The sequence below is a fragment of the Podarcis bocagei genome (assembly GCF_964188305.1).
Source record: "Podarcis bocagei genome assembly, chromosome: 8".
In the NCBI taxonomy this organism is placed as follows: domain Eukaryota; kingdom Metazoa; phylum Chordata; class Lepidosauria; order Squamata; family Lacertidae; genus Podarcis; species Podarcis bocagei.
Window position 1 is genome coordinate 81,037,815 of NC_138133.1, and position 25,486 is coordinate 81,063,300.

Sequence of the window (25,486 nt, forward strand, 5' to 3'; positions counted from 1 at the left end):
TTTTTTATGTATGCAACAACAGCAGCAAGAATATTGATTGCAAAGTATTGGAAGACACAAGATTTACCCACACTGGAAGAATGGCAGATGAAGGTAATGGACTACATGGAATTGGCAGAAATGACTGGCAGAATTCGAGATCAGGGAGAAGAGGTGGTGGAAGAAGATTGGAAGAAATTTAAAGACTACTTGCAGAAATACTGTAAAATTATTGAATGTTAAAGGGATGTTGGATTGAAAATAAGCGGCATTGGTAAAAAGATTAATAAGAATATGTAAATATGGATTGATAATGGTGGAAAATACATATTTATAATAGGTTAAGATGTTGAGGAAGGATAAATGATAGAGGGTAAGGACTTGCTGAATTTAATATCTGAACTGGAATACAAAAAGGGAGGTGTGAGGAGGTCAGGAAACTAGTAAATGAAGTACAAGATATGAAAATATTTGGGGGGGGGGGGTTTCCTCTTCTTTTTTTTGCTAACTGTTTTCTATTTTGCATTTTTTATGTGTTTTGTTTTTGTACCTTTGTAGTTCCTTTTTCTTCTATTAGGGTTATTCTTTGTTCTTATTTTTTATGTTTAAACTTTGAAACTGTTTATTGTCTTTAAAACTTCAATAAATATTACTTTAATTAAATAATAATAATAATAATAATAATAATAATAATAATAATAATAATAATAATAATAATAATAATAATAATTTATTATTTATACCCCACCCACCTGGCTGGGTTTCCCCAGCCACTCTGGGCAGTTTCCAACAAAACACTAAAATACAATAACCTATTAAACATTAAAAGCTTCCCTAAACAGGGCTGCCTTCAGATGTCTTCTAAAAGTTTGGTAGTTATTTTTCACTTTGACATCTGAAGGGAGGGCGTTCCACAGGGCAGGTGCCACTACCGAGAAGGCCCTTTGCCTGGTTCCCTGTATCTTGGCTTCTCGCAGCGAGGGAACCGCCAGAAGGCCCTCGGCACTGGACCTCAGTGTCTGGGCAGAACGATGGGGGTGGAGACGCTCCTCCAGGCATACTGGGCCGAGGCCGTTTAGGGCTTTAAAGGTCACCACCAACACTTTGAATTGTGCTCGGAAACGTACTGGGAACCAGTGTAGGTCTTTCAGGACCAGTGTTATATGGTCTCGGCGGCCACTCCCAGTCACCAGTCTAGCTGCCGCATTCTGGATTAATTGCAGTTTCCGGGTCACCTTCAAAGGTAGCCCCACGTAGAGCGCATTGCAGTAGTCCAAGAGAGAGATAACTAGAGCAAGTGTCTCAGCAGAATGCCATCCCCAAAAGTAACAGCCTTCTCAGGGTAAAGTTTCTTCCTTCCCAACTGCAAATCCTGAAGCCTGGTGCTGGGGTTTCATTCCTACCTTTCTCTAACAGCGCAACACGCCTTGCTAAAACCACCCGAGATATCTGGCTGCACAATAACCATTTGTGGCAGGTTAGGGTGATCAAGCACTGGGGGTCAACCCTGGAAAAAAGGCTCAAGATGCAAGCAAAGTACGCTCCAGGTTCTTTTATCTTCCTGATTTATGCATGAGATCAAACCATTTCCCAAAGCGTACAGATGCCTTCCGATACATTCCGGTGTTGAAATATTAAAAAGAACTGTTCCCGCAAGAACTAGCAATCTGGCACACGCCCAGCTTAATCTGAAAAAGGCACTACAAAACTGGAAGTGTCGAGACCTCTCAGAGAGAGCAGCCTATCTGTCATCTCCAAGGAGCACTATCAATAGCAGCCACTTCTGTGGAAGAAAGTAAAATGCACTTGGGAGACTGTTACAGAAGGAATCGCCTCTGCACAGCCCACCCTGTGGGGCACAGGCTCCTTCCCTGACCCTAACCGGACCATAACATCTGGGTCAGATGTGTTCAGCCAGGAAAATGGCATGGTTCAATTCAGAAAACCAGGCTTGGCCCCACTCCTTGCTCTGTATAATGCATGGTCTACAATGACCAAGACTCTCCACCCCCTTCCCTCCTCTATCTGCCATATTACAAAAGTTTCTTACTAGTTCAATACGACTGCAGTCCTGCACCTGGGTACGTACCAGAAAGGAACTACCAAGTTCTTATCTTATTCTGCCTTAATTCTAGGTTCTGGTTTTCCTCAAATTGTTTATACCTTCAGCAAATTAACTCTGAATTTGAGACTTACTATCTATGGCTTATCGTGATCAGAGTATGAATCCTTCTTAGTGTTTGAAACTTCTCAGTAAATAACAAAGAGGCTTTGCTTAGGGAGATGCCCACATTTGTCAAATAAATAAAATGGTGTTTTGATCAAAAGTTATGTCTGAAGTAGCCTCGGTACTTACGGGGTTTCCAGCATAACTCGGCAAACGCTGGCCATGGTGCTTAAGCAGTCTGTGGTGTTCTCTATAGGCAAATTTTTGTTCTGTAATTGGCATAAGAAATACATAGTTACTGTAATACAAGCAAGCAACCCATTTTTCCAAGTAGGACTGAGAACGTCTCCCGTTCAAAACCCTGGAGAACCACTACCTACTGGCGTAGACCAGTGTTTCTCAAACTTGCTGGACTACAACTCCCATCATCCCTGGCCGCTGGTCCTGCTAGGTAGGGATGATGGGAGTTGTAGTCCAACAACAGCTGGGGACCCAAGCTGGAGAAACACTGATCATGTTGAGAGTAATATTCTTCCCCTTGGTGGAGAAGCTTCAGTGACAAGTTTTAGGAGCCAAGTGCAAAAGGCAGACAAGCTGTTTTGGGGTAGGGAGGGAGCAGACTTTAGCTGCGCATTACTGAGTTGCACTGAGATGCTGCCATCTATGACGAGTCACAAGATTTACTGAATAAAATTCCAAAGCCTCTCTCCTGTAACTAAATCAATTCTACAGCCCTTAACACCTTCAAATCACACTGCTGGCACGTGAAATTCAACATTGAGATGCACCCAAGAGTCTGTAACACGGAGTCTTGTCAGCAGCGCAAGCTAGTTTTACGCAACAAACTTGTATTTTCCACAGTTCACCTAACAAGGAGGTCTATTCATGCACATACCTCTGAAACGAATTTTGTCGTGGCATCGCTTAAGGTTTTCAACATTGGCGTTGCTTCGGCATAAAATAAAGACATTCTGTTGGCCAATTCGTTATTTACTTCATTTTCTCCTTCTGCCTACCAAAGTATAAAATTTAAAAAAATCACAATCTTCACTGGTTTTGAATAAACAGAGTAAGTGGTACAAGGGTCACAAAGAAATACCTTCTTCACTTCTACAGAAGGGTACTTACTGGAACATTATTGATCCTCATACGACTCAAGGTTCTTCTGTAGTAGCTGAAGTCATTCTGAATTGCGGGATTCGTCATCTAGAAAGGGGGGCGGGGGGAGAGGATGTATTGGTGACAAGTGCACATCATACCCTAACTCGTTCTGAAGGGGCCAGGGATTTCAGTTCTGTGAAGACCTGGGAAATGAGGCCAGCATCTTGAGATCCTGCACTGAAGTGGTGGTCTAGGGCAGGATCCTAAATATTATTTTGTCAAGGCAGAATCCTGCATAACTAGGCTATTAAATATCCAGAATACTACGGAACACATGTGATTTCTTGTATGTTGCCTAATACAGTAATATGGAATAGGTAGCAGCCGAATGGGGCAAGCATTAGTTGCCGCTGTTAGCAGGACAGATAGCTCTGCCTGGATGCTTATAGGCAAGGCCGTACTGTCCCTGCATGGAGAACCTCCAGCATTTTGTGCCAGTATGAGGAATGGGTAATTGGACTAAGATGCTCCTCTGTTCTGGTCCAGTAGTGTTCTTCTTATGTCCTTAGTGATGTGACGAGCTTGAACAATCAGTAAGACCAGGGTTAACAGTCCTTGGCTGCCATCCAGGAGCAAAAATGGAAAGGGATTTCCATATTTGTTTACAGCAACATCGGATCGATGGACAAACAAGCACTGTGCAACGCTGTAACACGGATCACAGCTGCTTTGTGACCATCCCGTTTGGACAAGTGCTATGCGGGGATCATTCTGAACTTACCTTCAGCTCATCAAAACGAAGTGTGAAATGAAGGATTTCCGCAAACTGTTTGGCAAGAGCCTGCTCTCGCTCCAGGTGCTGCGTGGGAGAATATGGAGTGCTTGTCAGAGCCCCAAGAAGACCTCGCAATGCAGCTTCTGCACGCAAGAACAAGGGGGACAGTTACGTAAAAGAGTGTGAATGTGTTGAACGTCCTGTCGTTCGGGATGATTACAAAAGCAGGCCACAATCGAGGTGTTATAAAATCCTAGGTGCCAGTAGACTGCCCTAAAAAAAGGAGAGTCCTTCAACCTTCCTCAAAAGCAGTTTGTATCGGTGCCAAGATACATTAGACTAGAAATTACAAACAACAAAAAACAAACCCACCAAATTAGCAGTAAATGTCAACATTTCTGTGTAGGTAGTAAATTAGCAATACAAGTCATTAGCACGAATATCAACAAATTTGACCATGCTAAAATAGTTAACACCGTGGGATCCTGGCCTTAATTACATGGTAGATCATACAATATTATGGAGCAAATCAATCAATCAATCAGTTACTACTGACACTTACCAAGTCTTTGAGAAAATTCATAGAATTTCTTTAGTTTGCCCACTAGAGGGACAACCGCACCCCATGCCTTCTCCTGGAGCCTCTCATCAGTGGGATGCTGTATTGCCTGGAACAATTAAACACGAGCAAGGATGTTTGCTTTATAATAATGTTTGCTTTACAGTATAGTTTTCTCTACATTTAAATCATATAAAAGCATGGGACAACCAAGCCATAAGACCACAAAACAGCGACATTGTTCTGTGTGACCATGCACAATCCCTAGAGGAGCTCGGGGAGGGGGAAAAAGCCTAGATGAAGCTCTCACGGTACACAAGTCTCACTCTCATGTCAATAGCCTGCAGCGTGGAGAACAAGGATCACCTCATTGCAAACGCAAAAGCGGGGGGGGGGGGAGAGAAGGGAAATTGCACTGCTGATTAATGAGACTCGTACTATTGTCAAATCATTCTTCCACCAACTGGCAGCTGCTCCCCAAGGTCTCAGGGCAGAGGTCTCTCCCAGACATGGTGCCTGATATCCTTTTAACATGAGATGCCAAGGGCTGAATCTGGAGCCTTCTGTATGCAGTCATCATGTTCCACTGCTGAGCAATGGTGCAGCCCAAGCTACCTGCACGACTACATGTCATGCAACAATATCTGAAGAATGTCAGGCACTATCTGGGTGGCGGATTCCCCCAGCAACTAAATATTACATGTGGTTAAAAGGTAGGGGAAATGAGATACCCTGAAATAGAATAGAATTGCGGCGCCAAGGAAAGAAAATGTGGGTGTTGGTACAACAAGTGAGAAACATTCACGCTGCATGTTTGCAATATAAATCTGATTATCCGGAAAGGGTCCAAAATGACCTCTGTTTCAGGGCTGCCGAGAGGGCAGTTAAAACAAGATAGTAAAAATTACTTGCACATAGAGCATGCTATTAAAAGTTATAGAGACTCTGGCAAAAACTGAACCTTTAACTGATCTGTATTAAGGTGGGATGGTGGCGCTGTGGGTTAAACCACAGAGCCTAGGACTTGCCGATCAGAAGGTCAGTGGTTCGAATCCCCGCGACGGGGTGAGCTCCCGTTGCTCGGTCCCTGCTCCTGCCCTCCTAGCAGTTCAAAAGCACGTCAAAGTGCAAGTAGATAAATAGGTACCACTCTGGCGGGAAGGTAAACGCCATTTCTGTGCGGTGCTCTGGTTCGCCAGAAGCGGCTTAGTCATGCTGTCCACGTGACCCGGAAGCTGTATGCCGGCTCCCTCAGCCAATAAAGCAAGATGAGCGCTACAACCCCAGAGTCGGTTATGACTGGACCTAATGGTCAGGGGTCCCTTTACCTTTATTAAAGTCATAATCACTAATGCAAAGTATGATACGTAGCATCACTAAATTGATTACAAAATACTCCATCCAATTATGCTTTTTACCTCTCGTATTTCATGACCGGCTCCTCTGTATGACTGCAAGTCTTCCAGGATTCCTTCTGCATCCTTTAACACTACATTTACCTGATTATAAATTTCTTTTTCTGATTCTGTAGGTTGAGCATCTAAACAACAGCACAGCATATTAAGTCATATTTGTAGTTACGCAATTTTCAAATATAAACATCTTGAATGTATTTTAATATACTCCTGAAAATAGTGTTTAAATATGTATACATGGTTTGGGTTTCTTCTTCCTATCAAAATATACTTGCAATCTGCGCATTATGTCTAAATGCAACTGGAATGTCTAGAAGCCTTGTTTGTCAAAACAGCTTTGGTCAGTTCAGCCTTTCACAATCCACATGGTAAAAGCCTTCTAGGTTAGAGAAACACATAGGTTAGGGCTGACATATCCGGGATTCACCCACCGAAAATAAGAGTCCGGGCAGAATTTTCAAAAAATTGGGGAAATGTCCGGGAAAACCCGAGTGTATGGGAACCCATGTCAGAAGCGTTGATTTCCTAAAACTTTTGTGTCCGGATTTTCAGTTTTTGAAATATGGCAACCTTAGCATAGGCTTACTAGCTTTGGGAAGAGGCGCAAATGAAGCAAGAGCTCACAGAATGTGGATATTAATACCACAGCTGTGGGCAAGTGAGGAACCTCCTTATCAGCTGTATACTGATTTTGTGTGAAAACATGAAGCACAGAATCAGTAAGCTAAGTAATCTTTTCTAATATCCAAAATCAATAAATAGGCACCTACAATTTTAATCAACCTTGACATGCAATACACAAGAAGGGAAGCGCCACAGATCAGAGCAAATGCTTTGCGCACAGAAGGCCTGATGTTTAATCTCTGGCATCTTCCATTAAAAGGATCCCAGGCATCAGATGATGGGGAAGACCCTTAGATGCTAGAGAGCTGCTGTCAGTCAGGGTACAGAATACTCAGCTAGATTGACCAAAGGCCTAGCTCAGCAGAAGGCAGGCTCATTTGCTCCTATGAAATAATACCAACAGGTATGTGGACTGTGTGGCATTTGTGTACAGGGCTTGAGTCCTGGGCACTGGGCTATTAATCATTGCTCCAGATAAAAAACAGAAGGTGCCTAGCTGAATAAAAGCTGCACACATTTAGAAGTAGAATACAAAATTAGATACTAATACTGTTCAAATCCATGTTGGTACAGCATCTGTTCTATTAAAAATTCCTTGGGTGGTATTCAGCTAAGTTTTACAAGACCCTTGGGTTAAGCTAATTTTAATTTCAGTGAGTCTACTCTTGAGTAAAATCTAGTTGAATACCAACTCTTATTTAAGATCTGGAATTCACATGCCATTCTAGAAAATTTCTCTATTTAACAGCAAAATTATACTTGCTACTACAAGGGAGACGTTTTCGGTGGGAAAAGCTGTTGTTGCTGTTATTGCATCCTTATAAAAAGGCCATTTCTTAGGGCATAGCCCTAACAAGATAGCTCACGCAATCATGAAATAAAATGCATATGAAATCAAATTAAGTTAGCTTCAGTAGATCTAGCTCAGAGTCCTGACTTAAGTCGGATAACATTTTAAAACAGTTCCATCATTGAATACATGTGGCATTAGGATACCTCCTTTAAGGAAAGGCAATTCTAAACAGATATTAATGACCATTTAAAATAAGCAATGTTGAAGCTACATGCAACTGAGTGTGAGCTAGAAACTCACAGACTGCAATCAAACGTTTGCTGCTTTGTTTAATTTCCAATGATATTCGCAGGCCTTTTGCCTGAACACACAGACCCTTCAAACGCCCCCTTATAAATCATCACAGTTTCCAATTTCATCTGAACTCAGAAGTAGCTTGGGGGCAAGTCAGGGTCTTAAAGTTTAAGCTGTGGTTTAAGACCTTGGCTTGTTCTGAAGCTGCTAGCCATAGTTTCCCCACTCAGATGAAAGGGGAAACTGTGGTTAATTATAGACTTTCTGGCTCCCCCAGGTGTGCCACGAAGGAGCTACAGCTGAGACAAAAGGCTTTTGAATCCCTTGGCTTATTAAGATGAGATATCTTCTCATCTTCTGAACTGGGTGTTAAGATGCAAAAGGCATAAGGCAACAGGCAGATTATTTTTTGGCTTCATCAAAGGAGGCCCAGAAGCACATCTGATTTTCACAGCAGTAAATATAAATTGATATTAAACATTGTAAATTATATAAACAACTACTTAGACCCCCTTCATTCACATGCTACTTGATGCTGTGTTTACAAAGAGGCAGCAACATGCACACAAATAAAAGTACATGCAAAAGTGAGTCCAACTGGTAGACTCTCTTTGGACTATAGTTAGGGCACAAGATAAAAGATACATGTTTTTTTAAAATGTTCTCACTTTCAAAGTCAAGGAAAAAATTTGGTCCCTGCTCAAGGTCTGTGCACGTCAAAACTTTAAGAAGGTTCCCCATGCTAAGGTACCTGTTGAGAGAAAAGACAAAGAATATTTCTTTTTAAAAAGAATAGAAGATTAACAGGGGGAAAATGCATTAACTTTCCAGGTATTCCTGTATTTTCAGTTCCTGGTATGATGTAAGAAATGGAGTATTGTTTCCAACTTCCCGACACATCCAACAGCTGAAAAGTGGGTTACCCAATAGCAGACAGAAGAACATTCATCAGAAAGCAAGAGAAAATCTCACACCATGTAGCTCCCCAATTGTACTCATAGAAGTCAGATGCCCATAATACACTGTTCTTAAATTAGAATTTCAAAATACCCAATTCTGTAGTAGATGGCTGTATTTTGCAGGCACCCTCTTCTCACACTGTTTCACTTCAGAATATCTATGGATGATAGCAAAGTTTGACAGCCTTTTCTGCTTTGTTATAATGGACTCAATACTCCCAGTCCAAAATGGGAGTAAGAAACCTGTGGCCCTTCAGATGTTGCTGGACTCCAGCCAGCCGGCATGGCCAATGGTCAGCAATTGTGCGAGTTGTAGTTCAGAGACACCTGGAGGCTGCAGGTTCCCCATTTCTAGTCTATAAGAACATTTCAGATACTCAACAATAACTAAAAAGCATTTTCCGTTTCACTTCTATACTCAGTCTTCTCTTCTCTTGGTATATGCCAGAGGTCGGCAACCTAAGGCCCATGGGCCGGAAGTGGCCTATGAGGGTCGCTTAACCGGCCTGTGAGCCACCCTTGAACCGAGCCGCCCGCTCAGTGAGTCCCCGTGCGCTGCACTAAACCGGCGCAACGCAGCGTTGTACCTCTCTTCTGCGGTTCCGCAATCGCTTCTGCGCATGCTCAGACACCGGAAATCGCTTCTGTGCAGGCGCGATTTTCAGCATCTGGGCATGTGCAGAAGCGATTTTCAACGCCACAGACATAATTCCCGGCGTCGCACTGCACCGGCCCGTGGAGGATCTCCACGGGAGTGATCAAGCCCATGCCCGGTAAGCCTTGCAGACCCCTGGTATATGCAGCTACCTGTTCTGCTTCCCTAGAACTCCCTCCCCCCCCCAAAAAAAAAAAAATTGTGCTGGGTAGGGAAAGGTGGGTCACGTCTATTGTTATTTGATTGTTTGCGCTTTTATTATAGCCAATAAAATGTTTCTTGAGGGCAATGGTCGGTACTCCTAATGTAGCTGAGTGGTTTGAAACGCAGAGGCAGAATGCAAACCAATGAACACAAAGTAACTGCCACACAGACATATGAACTCCGCAGCACAACAATATACCAAGAGTAGAATTGCAAAAGTTCCGGTCATTCATGGCAGCACAAAACCCAGATCTAGTTCTCACCGAGGGAGTAAAGACATATCTAGATTGCACTCTTCACAATGCAAGTCGAGCGCCACGTGACCAAACTCTTCTTTTGACAAAGGATTCCTTCCATGTAGGAAACTAAACACTAGGGGTTTATTCATATTTCCTGAGACATATGGGATAAAACATAGTTTTCTGCTGTATCTAGTCTGGACACTTTGCTACAAAAATTGCTCTGCTTCAACCACGCAACGGTCGGCGTCCATTTTTGTGCAAGCATGTTATTACGTTTTGAAAAGGGCTACAGGTCCATTAAGATGGATGGCACCGCAGAAACGCCTCGTTTTAGATCTAAGAATCTCAAGTACTGACAGTTTAACAAGATGTCAAGTCTGTGCTCCAAGGTATCACGTTGAAAAGAAAGATATTCTTGGAAAGCCAGCAGAGTGTAGCTTGAACGGTGCATGAAATCGTCTGTTCAAAAAGCAATTTACTGGTGTGTGAAGGATAAAGTACTTGGCCCTCAATAAAACTGGCAAGGCTGTAAGCTTGGATGTTTTTACAGCAGAAGTTTGTATTTCAGAAGGCCCTGCAATACAAAGACTGCCATACCATACCGAGATAGATTTATTCCCCAAATACATCACAGCATCACCAATTTTTCCCCTCCACCAATTCAACAGAGTCCACACCTGAATTGTCTGGGAGGGGAGGAGGGTTATTGGTTTGTTCTCTTCTTCATTTTGCTTTTAGGATGCATTTTGTGTTTTTATCCTGTATTTTTATGCTGTGAATCGTCCTGAGATCTTCAGATGAAGGGTGGCATACAAATTTAATAAATAAAATAATCTGGCAATGACAATTTAATTCATTTTCGTATCCAGCTATAAGAATTTTGCTTTCTAAGCCTGCTTCCCATGAGTTCTCTTTGGAAGCAAAATTAAAGTTCAGCTGATGCCTGTTAGATGCGAGGCAGTCTACCCAAGAATACTGCTTTATTTGAAGTGGGGGGACGGAAAGCAGGGAAGAGCCTCACTAACACAATATACCAGTCACTTCATCTCCTGCCAGCAAATGCTCTTGAATAACATCCAATGGGGTCAGCTTCCTTGCAGAATGAATCTCCAGATTTTGAGGAGGTGGGACAGGCATGGCGGGCTGCAAAAGCAGGAGAGGAAGGGGATGTCTTCTTGTGTCTGGTGGCTTCTTAGAGTTTAAAAAGCTATTCAATGTACCTGTCATATTTAATTTGAACAACCAGCAATTCTTGCTATGTGACTCGAGATTCTATTGTTTTATGATCGTTTCTGTCATTATTGCCGCTAGTACCACATACTGCCCCAGATGATGGTGTGCAATGGCAGTAGCACCATCTTGGAATCTAGCGGGTCCCAGGTCGGTTCAGCCAGGAGAGCTAGGAGAAGGGGGCTTGGATTGCTCTGCTTATCAAGTCAATTTGTTCTGGCCATAAGACATACATACACACAAAGCAAGAAACCGCGGGAACCAAACAGTGCACTGGTACAAATAATTGCAATGAACTGTATCATCCTTTTTTGATGCCACTTGAGAAATCAATTAGAATGAACAGGGACATCTTTTCATATCTCATCAACTTGAACAGTCCTTTGCTGGTGTTCAGTAACAGAGGGGGGAAATATGTGAATGCCACATATTGAAGAATAGTTTCTACGGATTGTAAATAATTCCAGTTTGTAAAAAAAATCAAAAAAGGTTTGCTTATTCTTCCCCCCTCCCCTTAAGCTCAAAACACATGTATCTACTTAACTTTAATCCTTAGCTTTTGTCTATTTCTTTGGGCTCACTTTCAATATCTGATGCTATTCTATAGAGGAACTGCAGCCTGTTTAACGCCTGCAGCCGTGTGAAGCCACACCACTAGTCAGAGCAGATTATTACACCGAGGATCCCTTCCAGGGCCTAAAAATAATGCATCAAATTTAAATGCTTTTTGCCAGCTTCGGTTTCTAGTGGTTGTGTACTAAAGACTCTTGACTGCCCTTGCTTAGCGTCTCCTAATCCCTCCCAGCGGTTTCTATGGTATCAGCAAACAGCTCTCTCAGGCCCTGTGGAACCAGGTTGTGGGAATCACGGAGAAAGGCTGCTTCCAACTTGACCTACTTTCGCAGAATAAGACATACGGGATGCCACATCTGATTACAATGACTCTGCCCATTACAGCCTTATGGGGTTGTCTGATGCAGAGTGCCATGTCAAATTCAGACAGGCGGAAAGCCCAGGCATATTTTCAAAACAACACTGGCACGCATGGCCTTCATTCTGAAAACATCCCAGGCACATTTCAGCTTGGGCTCCGTCAAGATAAAACGAAAGAGAATTACGGGATGTAATAGAAATTCCCAAGACCAGAGATGACTCCGCTCAGGGGTAAGAGTAGGTTAATAACTATTTTGTTCCCAACTGGTGAACAAGACTCGCGGCTCAGTGAGTGGTAACCTCGCTCCCTCGTTTTCAATATTTATGGAGGGACAAGCAGAGATACAGAATTCCTCACCGCCAAGAACTGGCGAGGTTTTTTTTTTGGGGGGGGGGGCGTTGTGCTTTTTTGCTTGGGAAAAAACAATGCAGAAGATCAACGTCAATAAAAGAACATCCCGATAAATCAGACCAGAAAAGATAGCATGATTTTAGAGCTAATTCTCTGGCCGCAGAAGGAGGCATGACTTCTACAATGTGCCTTTTTCTTATTAATTCTCAAAGGAACAGAGTTTCAAGAGACTTAAGCTAAATAGTGAAATCCAATGCTATGAAAGCAGATTTCCCCTTTCTCTCCTTCCACATCAGCCCCCCGGTATTTGTTTGAGGGTACCCCAACCTCCAGCGCAGAGTTTGGAGGCTCGTGGGGGTTGCAAGGCGGGGAGAGGGAGCTGAACTCCCACTGGGCCAGCAGATGTCTGTTTGGAGATAATCCTGTTAAAACTTGTACAGAATAAACCGGAATCACACAGAAATTCTCCCCTCCCTGCAAAAAAGCAACTAAGGCCCTGATCCAGTTCTCATCATAAGAGAGTTATGGACCCAACCATTTGCACCTAATGCTGTGTTTTAAGAAAAGTAGTTTGAGGATGTTCATTAAACTGATGTGCTTTGGTTGCAAGGAGCTTTTAAAGTTATTTTTAGTCATTTGTCATGTTTTTATTGCCACCTGTATTAGCTGTTTTGAGTATATTTTTTTAAAGCGGAATAAAACTGTTTGGCCGTAGGTAACACACCACTATTGTGGTTTCCTCTTCCTTTCAGTCGGTAGAGCATGAGACTCTTAATCTCAGGGCTATGGGTTTGAGTACCAATGGACAAAAGATTCCTGCACTGCAGGGGGCTGGACTAGATGACCACTGTGCCCCTTCCAACTCTATAATTCCATGATCTTACAATCTGTGAAAATGGAATAAAGCTCTGTTCTAACAATACACAAGCTCCAGAGTTCAGTAGCTTTCAAGCTACACAGCTCTGACAAGTTAGAATGGTGATATATAACTTCAAACATACAACAAGTATCACTCAGTTTTTCCAGTTCTAAATAATTAACTGATTAGTATTTACTCCTACTGGAAACAACATGGCAGTGACTGCATGCAAACTTAATTTGTGCAAACCTGCTTGACTTGCATAATGCATTCCTTAAAATATGCATATTTTTAGCACAAAATTCCAAGGCGCTGGCTGCATGACATTGAAAGGTCCAGGAACATTAGACAAGCAAGTCAATCTGAATACTGAAATAAAAAGGACTGATTGCCGGGCATCTAAGGGGAACAGGATTTGGTAACATCCTCTCTTAGCATGCCACAACTCTGAGCTGCAGGCTAAGAAGAGATTCTTAACACGGATAAGATTAGTCAGGTAAAATGGCCCTTAGCAACAGGCAACATCCTAAACTGAGCAGCCAACTGGTTCTCTTTATATATCCAAGCATGCTACTTATGAAAGCAATGCATAGAAAGCAGTCTTGCGAAGTGAGCTACTAGTGCTCTCCTTTTCCAGCAAGAGATCCGGATTAAAAAAAAATCATTTGGAGAGGATGAAGCTGAATCTAATAGCAAAGAGAATATAAAAACTCACAATTACTTCTAAAAGCACTAAAACATCATCTCCAGGCCAAACTGGATGTGATAGGGCAAGCCATGTGTGTTTTTATACAATGCCTGCTCCACGCTTATACAAAAGGGGGAGGGGGGCACAAGATGTTGGACATAACATTATGATGGCTGACTGGGAACAGTTATGGACCACAGGTATGAAGTTTACGGCATGTAATGCCTTAAGAGAGAATATTATGAAAATGATATACAGGTGGTACATGACCCCAGTCAAGCTTGCAAAAATTTATCATTTGCCCGATAATAAATGTTGGAAATGCAAAGAAACTGAGGGTACATTCTTTCACCTTTGGTGGACGTGCCCAAGGATTAAGGCTTTCTGGGAGATGATCTATAATGAAATGAAAAAGGTATTTAAATATACCTTCCTGAAGAAACCAGAGGCCTTTCTCCTGGGCATAGTCGGCCAATTGGTGCCAAGGAAGGATAGAACTTTCTTTATGTATGCCACAACAGCAGCAAGAATTCTTATTGCAAAGTACTGGAAGACACAAGATCTACCCACCCTGGAAGAATGGCAGATGAAGGTGATGGACTATATGGAACTGGCGGAAATGACTGGCAGAATCCGAGACCAGGGAGAAGAGTTGGTGGTGGAAGATTGGAAGAAATTTAAAGACTATTTACAGAAATATTGTACAATTAATGAATGTTAGAATGATGTTGGAATGAAGCTAAGGGGTTGAAGCTAAAATGGAATGAAGCTAAAAGGTATATTTAAATACCTTTTTCAATTCATTATATATCGTCTCCCAGAAAGCCTTAATCCTTGGGCACGTCCACCAAAGGTGAAAGAATGTACCTTCAGTTTCTTTACATTTCCAACATTTATTATTGGGCAGATGATAGATTTTTGCAAGCTTGACTGGGGAACTTTTAAGTCATTTTTCGCCTCCTCAACTCAGTATTGGAAATGCGCTGGAGAAAATGAGCTTAAAAAGCAGAAGAGTGCAATAAGAGATGACAATGGAGGTTTGTTCTCGCACCCAGTGCTGCTTTTCAGATAAAGAAAGCAGACTGAAACACACACAGAGAGAGACAATAAAAAAATAAAATAAAACGGAGATGTTGTGTGGCTGCCCTAGGCTCCTTCAGGAGGAAGACGAAGATAGACATACATTAATAATAATAAGCAAATAGGGAAGATACATCACTATGGCCCTGTCACATCTGGTTTGCTCCTTACTGTGCGCATTATTTTATTCTGCTGACTGGGAAGTACTGTAGTTGGATTAATGCCTGAAAATGTTAGGAATCAGGGGCCACAGTAGTCAGTGGTGAGTAGGCTTTGGTTTTCCTTTTCACTACCATGTCGTAAGTCAAATCCAAAGAATGCACCACAATTATTTTATTTTAACGCCACATTTCCTCCAAAGGTTCCCAAGTCTGTGCACATGGTTCTCCTCCTGTACATTCAAGTGCCTTCCATCAGCTTCGGATGGTGGCCCAGCTACGCCCCTATCTGGGCAGGGATAGCCTAACTACTAGTGTCTATGCTCTGGTAACCTCAAGGTTAGATTACTGCAATGCGTTATACGTAGGGCTGCCTCTGAAGATGGTTCAGAAACTTCTGCTAGTACAGAATTCAGCGGCCAGATTGCTCACTGGAGCAAGACTGTTTGAGCATTTTACACCGATCCTGGTCCGACTGCACTGGCTACCAAATAGTTTCTGGGCCCAATTCAAAGTGCTGGCTTTGACCTATAAAGCCTTAAACGGCCCAGGACCACCTCTCTCCTTATGAACCTTCCCAGACCCCGAGATCATCTTCTGAGGCCCTTCTTCACGTGCTTCCTCCTCGAGAGGTCCGGAGGGTGGCAACTTGAGAAAGGGCCTTTTCTGCAGTGGCTCCCCGTCTGTGGAATGCTCTCCCCAGGGAAGTTCACCTAGCATCTTCATTACACACCTTTAGGCACCAGGTACAGTGGTGCCTCGCAAGACGAAAAGAATCCGTTCTGTGATTCTCTTTGTCTAGCGGTTTTTTCGTCTTGCGAAGCAAGCCCATTGACGGATTAGCGGATTAGCGCTATTAGCGGCTTTTAGCGGCTTATCTGCTGATCGGATCAGCTGATAAGCGGCTTAGCGGCTTAGAAAAAGGGGGGGAAGAAAAAAAAACCAGCAGGAACTCGCAAGACATTGTCGTCTTGCGAAGCAAGCCCATAGGAAATTCGTTTTGCGAAGCACCTCCAAAACAGAAAACTCTTTCGTCTAGCAAGTTTTCCGTCTTGCGAGGCATTCGTCTTGCGGGGCACCACTGTAAAAACATTCCTTTTTAACTAGGCCTTTGGTTGATTTGATTAACATCCTATGCCCTTTGAAAATGTGGGGGGGGGGTTGGGGTGGGAGTATTGAGTTGTTTTTATTTTGATCATATATTTTGTCGTTTTATATTTAGATTTTGTTCTGTGAACTGCCCTGAGACCTCCAGGTATAGGACAGTATATAAATTCAATATATAATAATAGTCATAATAATCTTTACAGTCACACTTTGAAATAGGTTCACCAGAGAGTTAGTTACTGTCAGCTAGAGAGCGTCATCGCTGAGTGGAGACTTAAAACTGTGTGTCTCTGGTCCCAGTCGGATACTACAACCATTATGCCATGCTGGTTCTAGAATTGCATTGCTTTTCTCTCCTCATGCTTCAAATTTTGGGTCACATTAGTTAATAACATCCGATTCTAGTCTACTGCTGTTTTGCCTCTGCTAAACTAAGGGGCATGCCACAGCTTGGATCTGGAGAGGTCTACTCAAGCCATAACATACAACTCTATCAGTCACCATTCCACTAGAGCTCTTAGCGACAGTGAGGCCTCCTACAGGAGCCTTGCTGGGACCAAACCACTGTTTGCCTCCTCCCTTCCCAGAAGCTTCTCTGGCACTGAGCATTATGTAACAGCAGAAAAGACTGGACACCTGAAGATAACCTGTTTTCCTTTCCCTTTCCTATTCATAGAGCTGAGTTTAGCAATCTCCATATACAGTACCACCTCCAGCTGCGAACGGGATCCATTCCGGAGGTCTGGCCACATTCCGAGGAATTCGCAACCAGAGGACCGCTTCTGCGCATGGTGCAGTTTAGTGCTTCTGCGCATGCGCATGGGGGGAAACCCGGCAAAATACTTCCGGATTTGCCACGTTTGCATCCCGAAGTTTACATATCCAGAGTAATACATAAGCAGAGGTACGACTATCTATTAATGCATATTGATAAAGGAGATCTTTTCATAGGATCACTTAGTTGGAAGGGGCCATGAGGATAATCTAATCCACCCCTCTGCTTTGGCAATGCAAAATTTTATAGATACACTTTTTTTCAGGAGACTGAGATTCTCTTTTCTAAAGTCAACGTAACCAGAGACGACATAAGAAACAGATTTTAGGAGATACTGAAATTAACTTCTACACACGTACAAGACTGGAAAGAACGTGACTGCCGTAATTATACATTTATTGTGAGCATGAAAAAATATTTTATGAATTTTCTTCCGAGTCATGTTTGTCATTCCTACCCCATCATTCAGCATTCTCTTTTGTACTGCTGACATCTAGTGGTCGATTTTAAGTATGCCAGCTCATGTTGCCCAAAGTAATACATAATTTAAGAGGTCAGGCTGCAAATAGAATAATACTTCTTAATGGTTCTCTCTGAAAAGCTGTCAAAAGTGAATGCATTTTAGAAACTCTTCACAGTGAGGAGAAATTGATATCAACATGTTGTGCAATATTTATAATAATGAAAGCAGCTGGGGGGGGGGGGGGGACTCAAGGCAAAACTAAGCAGGGAAAGGGCTTATGGGCATACAAGCCAGAGCTTTCCAAATTGTGTATTGCAACATGTTAGTGTGTCTGTTGCAGTGTATAGGTGTGTCGCAGGAACACTGCCTGCACTCCTTCTGGGACTGGAAAGGGGCTAGTTTAACCCCCAGTTTGCAAGTACAGTGGTACCTCTGCTTACAAACTTAATTCGTTCCGGAGGTCCGTTCTTAACATGAAACCATTCTTAACATGAGGTACCATTTTAGCTAATGGGGCCTCCCGCCGCTGCCATGCAATTTCTGTTCTAATCCTGAGGTAAAGTTCTTAACCCGAGGTACTACTTCCGGGTTAGCGGAATCTGTAACCTGAAGTGTTTGTAACCCGAGGTGTTTGTAACCTGAGGTACCACTGTAAAACTGAATTACTCTGTCTCAAAATGATGCATGTCTAAAAAGTGTGTCACCAACATGAAAAGTTTGGAAAGCTCTGATCTAAACTGTATTTAAATAGATACTAAATATTACTATACTCCTAACCCATTTTTTCTGGGTCTCCCCAGGGTCTCCAATCCAGGAACTGATTACACCCCACAGTCGCTTAGCTTCAGCAATAACTGCAGCATCGGGATATTTATCGAACCCAGTATTTAGACTGCTTGTCTTATAAAGTATGTGACTGATGAACAGAATAATCCTATACACAACTTCTGAAGAGTAAGGCCTATTACATTGGGGTGGTCACTTTTGTTATTCAAAAGCACGTTACAGAAAAAGAAGAAAAGGACATGAAATAAATGAGAGCATTTTAGTATTCTTGTCTAGTATCTCAGGGGGGGGGGGGGAAACTTTCTTTCACTAGGGACATCCTATAAAGTTCTCTCATACCAGTTTATGGGTACTACCAAAACCAAGATGGTTTCTTAGGTGATAAACTTCATTAGAAAACTATAACAAAAAGCGGACACTTGCACACACAGATGACTGCAGCTCATGTGAAACTTGTATCAATATTTAGGAAGAGAATATTTTTGTGCAGACCAAATATTTGTGTGCCCTTTAAGATGATACCTTCGAAGCACTAAAACGTGAACACCTGTGCCAATACTCCTGAAAAGGAGAAGGCAGTGCTTATATCCTGCCTTTCTATCCAAAGGATTTCTAATGTGTGTTAGCATTATGCATAGCAGTGACTTGTGAACAACATACACAGTGATTTAGTTCCCTTAGGCCAGTCTTGGGACCTGGGGCCCTCCATGTTTTGGATGACAACTGTCACCAGCCCCCAGTTAGCATGGTCGGTCAATGGTCACAGATGTTGTAGCCCAACAACATTTGAAGGGCATCCTGATGGAGAAGGCTGCCTTAGCCAAAACCTGGGTGCGACACACACACACACACACACAGAGAGAGAGAGAGAATGAAATTCTCACCTATAGCCAGTGCTTCTCTGTTTTTGTTCCCAATCTAAAAACATAAAAGAAGAACATGTGAAACCATCTCCAGTAAAATTGCACATCACAGTTCATGCATCTTCTCTCTCAACTTGGGGGGGGTATAGACCCATGCAAGCACCTCTAAAGAAAGAGGGAGAAGATCTGAAGAAACAGCACCTTGAAGGTTCCACAGAGCTGAAGAAGACTCCTCCAGCGTCACCCTCCAGAAATAACCATCCAAGCAACAGCCACTCCAGAAGGATACCATGGTCAATGGTATCAAAAGCCACTGAGAGGTCGAAGAGGCTACTACAATACTGAATTGTGCATTGAAGATCCTTAAGAGCTCTTAAAGAAAGCAAGTACAGTGGTGCCTCGGGTTAAGAACTTAATTCATTCCGGAGGTCCGTTCTAAACCTGAAACTGCTCTTAACCTGAGGTACCACTTTAGCTAATGGGGCCTCCCGCTGCTGCTGTGCTGCCGCCGTGCGTTTTCTGTTCTCATCCTGAAGCAAAGTTCTTAACCCGAGGTACTATTTGTGGGTTAGTGGAGTCTGTAACCTAAAGTGTCTGTAACCTGAAGCGCCTGTAACCTGAGGTACCACTGTAGTGTATTTAAGCCCCTGCTTAAATACCAGCCTACTTTCACTAGTATCCATATCTCTTTATTTTAAAAAATTAAGGGGGGGAAATAGTTTGAAAGTATCAATATAACCAGTTCCTAATCAAACACTTCCCAGTGACTAAATGCTCCCGAGTAAAGAGCAGAGAACAACCTTAATGCCCCTGAACACTTTCTGAGTATCTCTCTTACACACCAAATAAGCATAAGAAATGTGGGGCCTGGTAGCCAAATTCAGACCCCAGAGGATCAAAGTCCCAGGTCCCAAGGAGGTGAGGGCTTTGTGCATATGAAGTGCTTGATCGCACAGAAACAACCTATAGGCGATGGGCTCATTGACCCTGTCCCTTCCAAAATGAACTGCAACAGAGGCTCCAACGGAGTTCTCTTCTTACTATGCACTTCAGCTGCTCGCTCCTGGGTAGAATCCAAAACACATATGCAACAAGTGGGAGCAGCTGCAATGCATATGGCAAGAATTCTGCTAACGCCACAGTTGCTATTCAGATAGCGTTTTGTGTGTGTGTGTGTGTGTGTGTGTGTGTGTGTGTGAGAGAGAGAGAGAGAGAGAGAGAGAGAGAGAGAGTGTATGTTAACAGGAGCCGCCTAACAGCACCTTGTGTGAGTCAGCAGGTGGAGCCAATGTTACCAAACCTTCAAGTCCTCTCAATTGGAATCAGAGGCCCTATTACAAGCACCGTATTTTTCGCTCTATTGGGCGCACCTGACCATAGGGCGCACCTAGTTTTCAGAGGGGGAAATGAAGGGAAAAAATATGACACACACACACCCCCAGCTCTGGGAGCAGTGGACAGGTTGCACACAGCCTGTGCGCTTCTCCCAGACCTTCTCCCTGCTATCGCAGGAGGTGGGGGAATTCCCCCATCTCCCACAAAAGCCCACAGGAGGGAGAAGGGACTGACTCGGCCAGTCAGTCCCTTCTCCCTCCTTGGGGAAAAGCCCCCAAGAGCGGCACGTTCTTTAAAGGCTGCGCGGCTCCTGCGGGCTTTTCGACCGAGCTTGTGGGGCTGGCGGTGGGGGGAAGCACTGCTTTCCCCCACCGCCAGCCTCAAAGACCAGACTCTCCTGGCTTCAGCGAAAGCAACGCGAAGCCTCCGAAGCCTGCGCTTCGCGTTGCTATCGCTGAAGCCAGGGAGCCTGCATTCGCTCCATAGGATGCACACACATTTCCCCTTAATTTTTGGAGGGGGAAAAGTGCGTCCTATAGAGCAACAAATATGGTAATTTGTTGACTAAGGGACTGACATATCTGATGCTTCATCTTAGCTTGTGAGGTTTTAACATAAAATTCAGTATTACAAGGTAACAAATACCTTATCACAAGTAACTGAACATGCAAGGGGGGGAAAGACAACCTCACAGTTCACCACTGTTCAGTGATGTGGGCCCAATCAGAAACCCATCATTAAGTCAGAAAAGCAGCAACCTATTTGGACATGTCGACTGTAAACAATTGCCATCATTAGTATTTCTTGAGAACAGCCACTGTGAATGCTAAACCACAGAAGATGACCATGTTCTACTACAACATGTATTTCGGTGTTTTTTCATTTCATTTGTGGAAAGACTGGCAGGGGGCTGTTTTGCTGTGCCAGAAAACCCAAAGACTGCTCTGGTTTCCTTGGACAGCTACTGTTTTGCTTTCTGGGCAAAGAGACTGCCAATCCTGAACAAGCTGGGAGCTGGCCTGCTTACCTGAGCAGCTGAAACTTGAGAGTAAAAAACCAACCTCCCAAATCACCAGGAAATATGTTTGGAAACTGTAACATTTGGAGGAATGAGTGTGCCCATTCTTAATCACACTTGACAAACAGGTCTACAAAAATTCCTAGCCCATAAGAATATGCACGAGTCTGCATGCCCAAACAAACCTATGTTGGTAATCTGTGGCATTACCAATAGCCTGAAAGAAAAAAGAAAGTGTATTCTTCCATTTTTTCAAGAGCTTTCTTGCTCAGCTGCTCAAAGGGAATCTTAACTTGCCACAGGCAAGGCTACTTGCCACAGTTTGGCTATTTTACAAAATGGTCTTTGGGCTGTATCACGATTCCAGAGGGTGGTCTGAAAGCTCACCAGTAGGTAATCTATTTCACAGAAACCAGTTTGTCATTACATCCGAACAGAGCAAACCATGGTTTGTATCTGCTGTCAAAACAGGATTGCTAAATTAATAGTCCATCCTCTCACCAAGGAACCCTGGAAATAAAGTATTGTATGCAACATTAGTCATTCCGCTAGCACACTACTTCTATTCATGCTACAGAACATCCCCCTTCTCTCCTTCAACTTATCCTAAAAATCTAGTCTTAAGAACTCCCTGGAGCAGATTTGGGGGGCGTGCAGGGAGACAAGAGGAAAGTCCTCTTGCATGTGCAGAAATCCACACATACAGCTTCTGACACAACTCTAAAAATTTGTGGAAGGCAGAATCTACATTATCACCAACCTTAATTTCCCAGAATTCTTTGTAAGAATCCCTGCTTCTTAAATTGGCATGAAGGCAGATATACCTTTAAATTCTAGGCATAAGATATATCGTGCTTTTTTTCCTTTTAGGAAACAGTAATCCAGCTCCCACATAGAAGGAATGGCTGCAAGTAAGGTAGCAAGCTTATGTGTAGCTTTGAACAGTAAAAATCAAAGTCTCTCACAAAGAGTGGGAAAAAGATATTTATAGGCAAGAACATCTAACAAACGCTTACCAGGTGACAATATTGTCTTGAAACTTCTGTAGACTCTCACTCCTTAAAAGGCAGGCGTAGCAGCTTATCTGTGAAACCTGAAAAGATGAAAGAATAGAACATATGAAAAATAGACAACCCAGCCTAAAACATACTGGTATTTGTCACTCTAGAGAAGTAAGTATAACCAATTCCAGGTGACCAAATCTAATAAAATATTGAAATATATGGGTGACATAAAGCATTGTCAGCCCTCTTGCACAACAGATTTCCCCTTCCCAAAATCTGTTTTGCAGTGTTAGGGAACCCTCCACAGCAGATGGGGGCACAGGGAGATTGAGAGGAGAAGTCTTAATGTGATGTTGGATATCCCAAATTTAAATAGATACACAAACACAGAGTACAATTCCCACAACCAGCAGAGATTAAACACACTATGTGCTAGTTTATCTATTTTATGATCAGGAAAAAATGAGTAATTAAAATATGTTGCTCTACTGTACCCATAATGGGCCCATCCATATTAGATCATAGTTTCTCTACTCTGGTTTTTAAAAAGTAAGGTCAGGGAGTTCCTTAACATATTATAAAAAGCATGGCCATCAGTTTATTTATTCAAAAAGCAGTGTGCAAATGAGAGAGAAAAGGGCACAAAACATCAAAAGGTAACAGAGTAACAGGAGAAATTAACTACCTACTATTTGATTCATGAGGACAGCCCACCTGTCCCAAGATTATTTAACTTGCTTACAAGGATGGCCAAGTACAGATACATGAGCCAGGCATAACCTAGAAAAGCATTTAATTCAGCCTCTGGAGGCTGAGCAAATCTGGAGTTGTAGTCAAAGTCTGAATATAGTTTAATTTGTATAGGACCAGAGGTGGGGGATCAAGCTGTAAGATATAAAAAAGATTAAATTGTGGACACTCCTCTTTGAATTTTGTAAGTAGTGCCCAAGCACCATCCTTTGCAGTTCCTACAAGAAGATGGCACCAATCTTATAAGAAAGCCTGGAAGTCAGGTTGCATGGTTTCTATGTTAGTCTCTTACAGCAAAGCAACAAAGGGTGATAATCAACTAAGTCACAGAGCAGGCCCATTCATTTCAATGGGTCAAGTCAGCTGATGCCAATAGATCTTACATACTGCCAGTATGACTAACATTGTATATCAGTACAGTCATACCTTTGGTTAAATATGCTCCAGGTTGAGCATTTTCAAGTTACGCTCCGCGGAAACCCAGAAGTAACAGAACACGGTACTTCCGGGTTTTGTCGCTCGTGCATGTGCAGACGCTCAAAATGACGTCAAGCACATGTGCAGAAGCGGCAAATCGTGACCCGCGCCCTCACAGACATGGGTTGCGTTCGCTTCAGGATGCGAACAGGGCTCCGGAACAGATCCCGTTCGCATCCAGAGGTACCACTGGATATACATTGTATATCACTGTATATCAGTAAAGAGTCTTGGGGCACCTTAAAAAGTATAGTCCACAAAAGCTTCTCCCATAATCAGTAAATTTTTATGCTGCTTTAGTAATGCTTGGCTTGAAAGAAACAAACAGGTACCAGTCAAACCAAAATCAACACAGGTAGAATGTACATTGCCATTTGTAGCAGTCCTGTGATTACATCAGCCAGTTATTAACAGAGATTTCTGGGGTTACCCCAAGGGAAAACAGCAACTACATCAACTGGAACTTAATTACCCTTTTCGCCAACGGAACTAAAGTTTGAACCCGTCTGCTAAAGATTCAGCAGCAGATTTCTGATAACAGCTGCCTCTGGTCAGAGGTGGGCCTGATCTCTGCACAGTTTCTAGTACGGACTTCCTAGCCCTGACTCAATCCTATATTGCAATTCAACAACCAAAGCTGCCGCTCCCCATCACCACAACTGGAAAACTCCATTCCCATAGGGTGTGTTTTTTTAAAAAAAAATCAAGTATCCCAAGAACAATAAAGCCAACTAAAATAGTATCTGCAGTACGTTAAAATAGTCATAAAGCAAATTCTAGATCATAAGCAGCTCAGAAAAAGTCTTCATCATTTGTTACTCAAAGGCCTCCCTGTGCAAATGGGTCTTCGTTTAGCTGCCCAAAAGGCCATGACTGGGGTACAAAACCACACCACTTGAAGTTATTCTGCAGTCCCAGAGTCACAACCAAGAAATCCCTGTTCCTCATTAAAGATAAATAATGCAAAATAAAGGGGTGGGAGGACATCAGAGCCTTCATACAGACATTCAAACTAGCACTACTTTGAATGTCTGAAATGAACAAGGAAGTGAACTGTATTCCCCCCCCCCTCTACCCACTATCCCAGGAAACCACAGAATAACTGCTTAGTGACTCCATCAAGCATGTTGACATTTCAGATCTGACGTCTACTGACATTCTGTCCTCCTGCATGAAGAGCTTTGTATAAACTGACAATTTGCATTGTCTTGCACCAAGGGAACGTGATCCTTCTACAGAAGGATATCACATTACCAATTTTCTATATTTATTTGTCTGTAAGCAACCTGGGAATGCTTGAAAAGCAGATTTCTTTTAGAGGCATGGGCACTGGGCACAACAGATGCTAAGGCCCTTCCCATCCCAAATCATTATGTCTTGAAGGAGAGAAGGAGGTGGTCAGTCTGTCCCAGTACATCATCATCATCATCATTATTATTATTATTAATAATAATAATAAAATTTCTATACCGCCATTCAGCTGAGGTTATCACAGGCCAGTGTACAATATGAAAACACAAAAATGCATAGTATAGTAATAAATAACAACACCCCCCCACACACACACGCCATTTAAAAGACCAACAATTTGTTTTAATTAGCCAAAGGCCTGAGAGAACAGGAATCTTTTTGCCTGGCACCCAAAGATATGTAACGAAAGTACCAGGCTAGTCTTCCTGGGGAGAGCATTCCACAAATGTAGAACCACCGCCGTAGGGTGGGTGATGTCTGGTTTTCAACATGGAGATATATCACCAGGTAAATATTGTGATACACCAATACAGTGGTACCTCAGGTTACATACGCTTCAGGTTACATATGCTTCAGGTTACATATGCTTC

The 25,486-nt window shown here is 42.8% G+C and overlaps 1 protein-coding gene and 1 long non-coding RNA gene across 6 annotated transcripts in view; one reads left to right on the forward strand and one right to left on the reverse strand.

Moving 5' to 3' along the window:
* The window catches only part of LOC308593205, a 751,641-nt gene that overhangs the window by 32,083 nt on the left and 694,072 nt on the right, over positions 1-25,486 (forward strand). The window lies entirely within an intron of this gene.
* The window catches only part of CYRIB (CYFIP related Rac1 interactor B), a 63,978-nt gene that overhangs the window by 2,146 nt on the left and 36,346 nt on the right, over positions 1-25,486 (reverse strand). For all 4 annotated transcript variants that reach the window (XM_081205038.1, XM_081205037.1, XM_081205039.1 and 1 more), the window contains exons 2-10: positions 22,431-22,507; positions 19,083-19,116; positions 8,376-8,458; positions 6,000-6,121; positions 4,585-4,690; positions 4,029-4,165; positions 3,275-3,352; positions 3,042-3,158; positions 2,336-2,415 (exon numbers count right to left, since the gene is read on the reverse strand). In XM_081205038.1, coding sequence (XP_081061164.1) covers positions 2,336-2,415; positions 3,042-3,158; positions 3,275-3,352; positions 4,029-4,165; positions 4,585-4,690; positions 6,000-6,121; positions 8,376-8,448 — 713 coding nt within the window. In that variant the 5' untranslated portion in view covers positions 8,449-8,458; positions 19,083-19,116; positions 22,431-22,507. The remainder of the gene's footprint in view (positions 1-2,335; positions 2,416-3,041; positions 3,159-3,274; positions 3,353-4,028; positions 4,166-4,584; positions 4,691-5,999; positions 6,122-8,375; positions 8,459-19,082; positions 19,117-22,430; positions 22,508-25,486) is intronic.